General features: G+C 42.4%; 2 protein-coding genes across 6 annotated transcripts in view; both read left to right on the forward strand.

Annotated features, from left to right (window-relative positions):
- LOC106568835 (cyclin-Y) overlaps positions 1 to 2,232 on the forward strand; it is a 63,195-nt gene extending 60,963 nt beyond the window's left edge. For all 5 annotated transcript variants that reach the window (XM_082960827.1, XM_082960828.1, XM_014139543.3 and 2 more), the window contains 2 exons: positions 47 to 209; positions 507 to 2,232. In XM_082960827.1, the coding sequence (XP_082816953.1) occupies positions 47 to 209; positions 507 to 623 (280 nt within the window). In that variant the 3' untranslated portion in view covers positions 624 to 2,232. The remainder of the gene's footprint in view (positions 1 to 46; positions 210 to 506) is intronic.
- A 289-nt stretch (positions 2,233 to 2,521) lies between these two features.
- Positions 2,522 to 5,561, forward strand: LOC106568834 (gap junction delta-4 protein-like). The gene is made up of 2 exons (XM_014139537.3): positions 2,522 to 3,191; positions 3,465 to 5,561. The coding sequence occupies exons 1-2, from the start codon at positions 3,128 to 3,130 to the stop codon at positions 4,658 to 4,660; spliced, it is 1,260 nt and encodes a 419-aa protein (XP_013995012.1). The 5' UTR covers positions 2,522 to 3,127; the 3' UTR covers positions 4,661 to 5,561.
- Positions 5,562 to 6,000: the final 439 nt, after the last annotated feature.

Below are 6,000 nucleotides of genomic sequence, written 5' to 3' on the forward strand. Positions count from 1 at the left end.
AATTGGTGTGGAAATAAACATAATTTCTCACTTTTTTTCTGAACAGGAACGAGCTAGAGCGTCAGTTTCTGGAGCTTCTTCAGTTCAACATCAACGTTCCGTCGAGTGTTTATGCCAAGTATTACTTTGACCTGCGCTCACTGTCAGAGACCAACAACTTGAGCTTCCCTCTGGAGCCCCTGAGCCAGGACAAAGCCCAGAGACTAGAGGTGAGCCACCACTCAATTTCACTTTATCAATGATCACATTTATTTCTAAAGCCCTTTTTTACATCAGCAGCTGTCACAAAGTGATTTTATAGTAGAGCACTTTCTGACAACTGCTGATCTGAAAAATGGCTTTAGAAATACATTTGATAGATTGATTGATGGCAGCTGGTCCTCTTAATAGCAACAGTTTAACACTTGGACCTGAAGATGTAGTCCATGCCAGAAGGTCAATAACAATTCAGTTCAGGCGATACATCTGAGTTTGTTTTGCGATTCATGTTTTTTTTGTTCCTGCAGGCGATCTCGAGGTTGTGTGACGACAAATACAAGGATGCTAGGAGAGCTGGCAAGAAGCGCTCTGCGAGCGTGGACAACCTGGTCGGAGTGCGATGGGTCCCTGCCATCCTCTCCTAACAACCAAGAACATAGACCAGACCTGAGACTGGGCCTCAGGCCAGCATGGGGACATCCAGTCTTTTACCTAGCAACATTTTGGTAACTTTCCGAAAATTCCCAGATTTTCTAGAAATCCTGCTTGGAAGATTCCCGGACTCAGCAGGAAATCTAGAATCCTCCAATCTGGATTTTTGGAAAACCTGAGAATTTGGGGAAAGTTATCGGAATTCTGCAACCTTAACCTAGACAGACTGACTTTGTCCTCATCACAGATAGATGCCTTTGCAGTGCCGCTGCTCCTGTAACACAGAAGGAAGAACTCCCTACAGGACTGGTACTTCACTGACTGTTAAGAAAAAGAAAGCTTCTTTGTGATATAACATAAAGATTTGACTGTTCAGAGAGCTCATGACATCACAGCTTCCTGTGGACAGAAGTAGCTAGATGATCACCGTGGCAACATGAGCTTTATGCGTTGTAGCAGCAAATCAAGAGAGAAGTGGTCAGAAAACAAAATGTCAATGTCATTTGACCTCTTATCCTGGATCATGCCAAACGAAAACGGACTGAAACGAGGAGGGACGACCTGAAATTGTCCAATAAGAAACATGCGTTTTCGTTGCCGTTGCAAAACGTTTTGCTACAGTGTCCACTAATGAATATGACCATGGGTCTGGACTATCCAACCTGGCATGACAGGACAGATGGTTGCCTTTTAAAGACAGTTCTGTGGCTTTTGGTGAACAGGTTTTTATTTATTTTGTATTCATAGTTGTTTTTACTACTAAGTGCTACAGCCAACCAAACCCAGGTACAATATTTGATCAGATAAAATAGCCTTCTAGCTGTGCAGGCGTTTCTACTTGAGATCTACATACACATTCCAGAATCATTTAGTTCTTAATGAACACAATTATTTTGTTAATGTTCAAACAAGTTGGCCATATTTAATACCTTTCCACTAGTGTAGTTACTGTACCTCCCAATACCTAGAATGTTGTATTCAAATCTGCAGCTAAAATCCTAATTGAAAGCTTTTGGAGATATGTGAGTGATGTTTAGCTACTGTGAATGTGTCATCCACAGGATTCAAAGTAGGTTATGTTGACAAGAAAGCAACCAATGAAAGGATATAAATGGGTTGTCATACACTGTAGAGCATGACTTGTGTTTTTTGTCTCAGAACTCTGGATGTTTTAAGCTACGATGTTTTTTTTTAGAACAAAAACCTGAACCCTGAGCCAACTTATATATAACGTAGCTCCTTCAAACTTTATACAGTTTGATTTTGTCTTTTCAACAATTATTTTTGATTCAAATATTAATATTGTTAAATTCATGATGAACTTTTATTTGTGTTTTATCATTTGTCAAGAAGACCCTACTGACAACTGAAGCACTAGAATTGAATTATTTTGCTAATCAACTTTGTACAGTGTGTAAACAAGTATTAAAGTGGTGATGAGATCATTAACTTAATTGTTAAATATTTATATGGAGGTGTTGATCCATGTTTATACTAAAAGAAAATTCCCTTGTATTCTTATTTTGTTATTTTTTTTGTACAGTTAAGCTACAAATAAATCTCAGAGGATAACACATTAGTGTTAAAAACACTTATTTCTAATCTGGTTGTCCGACAGTTGTATTAATTTGTCTTTATATGTGGAGAACTTGTTAAAGACTGTGAATGCTAATCACTAAATCACCCTGTTACCAGTGTATCTGTAACCAATGGAAATGCTAGCTAGTTAGCTGTGCTCTAGTAGAGGGACAGAAGCTATACTGTTACATATCCAGCATGGAGTAGCAGGGTTGTGTCCCAAATGGCACCCTAATCCCTATATAGTGCACTACTTTTGACCAGGGACCATAGGCTCTGGTCAAAAGTAGTGCACTATACAGGGAATGGGGTGCCATTTAGGATGCACACCAACTGTCATTAATCACTCAGCTATTTAAGCACGAAACTTGACGTTCGTGGTCAGGAGGTTCATGGATATTGAGGCTCATGGCTAAGACCACCACCATTTGGGCACAGAGCTACATTCTCATTATTGTCCTATAATATTTAACCTGGTAACCTTCAATTTGAATAACATTATAGTCACTATGCTACTCTGAGTTCATGTAGACCCAACCAGTTGTCTGAGCTCAGTGTATTTTGTTGAAATATCCTAGCAATGCTTTGATGGTAACATGATTTTGGCGTGATGATAATAATAGCCCAGAGAGGTCCCTGGCGTCTTGTCACTAAGCTGTTTATAACACTTGAGAGAGATCTACAGTCTAGTGGACACCCACACACACACACACTGGGGAACAGCTAGGGAACTTACGCTGGAGCCACTTGTCTATGACTCAATGAGACCGTTGGATTTGAATTGGACTGAATTGAATCGAAGTGAATTGGTTGAATTGAACTGGATTGGATTGATCAGACTGAAATAGACCCTCGCTCGCTGAGTAACCTGGATTGGAGGAAGGTATACACACTGTGGGATGAGCTGCTTGTTTACACCATGGAGAAGACACGCCTAATGGAAATGCTCTTTATTACTTTCAATCACAATGTCACTTTCCTGGGTAGGTGGACATAATGTACATGGTATATGTATGGGATAGTTGTTGTTACTCGGGCCTTTATGCAACATCTTTTTGAGTGCAGTCAGACCATTAAATTGCTTATCTAGAGTCAGAGGTTTTCCGCACCAACAAAATGTTTCGGGGAGAGCGCGATGGTCTTCTTTTGATAGTTAATGTTACTAGCAAATAGCTTTGTTTTCAATATTGGTGTCTAACGTTAAAATAGTGTGTGTGTGTGTAAGTGATTATTTAATTGATTGGCTCTTTATGCAGGGAAGACGTGGTTGATCATAATGGTGGTCCTGCGACTACTCATCCTCCTGTTCTCTGGCTATCCCCTCTTCCGGGACGAGCAGGAGCGCTTTGTGTGCAACACCATCCAGCCGGGCTGCACCAACGTCTGCTTCGACGGCTTCGCTCCCCTCTCCCTCTTCCGCTTCTGGCTGTTCCAACTGATCCTGCTCTGTCTCCCTCACATGATGTTCATTTTGTATATAGTCCACAAAGTATCGTCAGCTCTTCGTATCGGAGGGAACTATTTCCCCGGCAGCAGAAGTCCGGCAGGGGCTCTGTGCACCCATCAACATTCCCTACCAAAAGGGACGCCTAACTTTCTAAGCGCCTACCTCCTGGACCTGATACTACGTATCTTACTGGAGGCAGCATTCAGTGCCGGCCAGTACTACCTCTATGGCTTCTCTGTCCCCAGGCGCTTCCAGTGCTATGAGTCCCCCTGTACGTCCATGGTGGAGTGCTACGTATCCAGCCCCACAGAGAAGACCATCATGCTCAACTTCATGCTGGGGGCTGCCTCCCTGTCTCTGCTACTGAGTCTGGCAGACTTGATGTGCTCAGTGCAGCGCATGGTGACACAGGGGAGGAGAAAGGGGCTGAAGGAGGGCGGACTGTTCATGAATGGAGGAGTTGGGGAGGATATTGAAGTCCTGTACGCCCAGAACACTCTCAAAACTGTCCTAAAGAGAGGACAAAGTCACATTGACAAACCGACCTCAAGGTGTATCCCAAACAGTGACCTTTCACACGGACGAGTGAGAATAAACAATGAGACACAGGTTAGGGTGGCTGCCCCACCCCTGCAGGGGAGAAGGCCGCCACGGAGAGCTGCACGGATGGAGCCTCCGCCGCCATTTCAGCCCATCCCTATGGGTGCTCCATCGAACGGTCGCTTTGTTCATCCAAACCACATCTCCCATTCATCTCCAGTCCCCCTCTCCCGGCGGTTAGAGAGAAACCCAGTGGTAGTCTCACGCCAGTCTACCCCCTCGCCCATTAACAGTGGCCGGAGTCACGGCTGCTACAACGTGGTAGACACAACACTCCTGGAGCAGCATTATGATAGTGCAGAGTCCCGTGATAGGCTCCAGGAGGAAGTCATCCTGCAGGAAGTGGGGGTAAGGGGCACCTCAAGCTCCTCCAGTGGTTCTTCTTCCTCATCAGATGCTCAATAAAGTTAGTGTTTTTGTTTAAATGTACGTAATTCTATGCAAGGGCGAAACAACAATGTGACTTTCTTTTTTTTCTCTTTTTTTTTTAAACAACGTTGATGATTTACTCATTACTTACAGTTGAATTCATTTTCCCCCTAAATGTAATAATGGGCTATACATTTCATTTTGCTGTTGTGACTTTATACTTAGAATGTGTTCACTGTCTATAGAGCTGTTTGTGTTGGCTTACAGAATTAGAATGAGTGATTTAAACAATGCCAGTTGACCTTGAAGAACAATGGTGGCAGCACACAGCTGTTGTTCAGCTCAAATGTTTGTTCATTGGCTTCACCAACAACAGTCAGACAAGACTGACATGCTCCGACCCAACCAAAGCCAACGTCACCTGGAGAACTGAGGGTAACAAAGGAACATTACTCTGCTCTGGCATCCAAGGAAACCATAGACCCAAAAGAGATCTCAGGAGAGGTCAATGGCCTTAAAGGAGGCCAGTGATGGAAGACTTAGGGTTGAGGTGAATGGAAGAGCACCTGACTCCTAGACAAATACACAAGGGCAGAGATTCAATCCAAGGTGCGTTGCAGTGAAGTGCACTGTACTGTCAACACTGTTCCCGACGTTTGCGGAGATCAAGTTCACAGTAAATACCGTGGATGACTGCTCAAGCATACATTACCTTAAATTAAAAGTCGAGCACAATGCGCTTTATGCAGTGCGCTTCGGGTTGAATCCTTGCCAAAGCCTTCATACAGAATAGCAGTAGTGTAGGATTTCAAACTATCTTGATTTATTTATTGCGCTTTTTTTTTTTTTTTTTACATAAAATATTTCAACTACCATAGGGATTTATGTGTTCTGTTTTTTAAGTGATTGAACAGACTATATTAAACATTTTAGTACACATGGGGCTGCCATAATTATTACCTTCATTGAAATCAGGGCTGTAACCAGGGTTTGAGTTTTAGTGAGGTCCGGAATTTAAAAAAACTTTAAAATGCTATTTGGAGAACAGCAAACACAAGTAAAAATGATTCCAGCCATTATCACTTGGGCTGATGTAGGTTCATTCACGTCAGTCGATCTACAAACACATAGCCTATTAGCTATACAATTGTAATGTTATACCCCTGAAAAGGGAGGAAATACGAGGAAATGATTCACACTGACACGTAGCATCAGCGACAAATCAAAAACGTATTACATTTGTAGAACTGTAATGTTTGCATTTTAATGTAGGCCTATTGGGTGGATAGGCCATGTGGAGATGTTCATATTGAAACATATATTTTTTTAAGTTACTAACTTTGATCAGATTAGTCCACATTTTCTCAGTGGACCAC

This window comes from Salmo salar, chromosome 14 (genome assembly GCF_965601325.2).
Source record: "Salmo salar chromosome 14, fSalSal1, whole genome shotgun sequence".
In the NCBI taxonomy this organism is placed as follows: domain Eukaryota; kingdom Metazoa; phylum Chordata; class Actinopteri; order Salmoniformes; family Salmonidae; genus Salmo; species Salmo salar.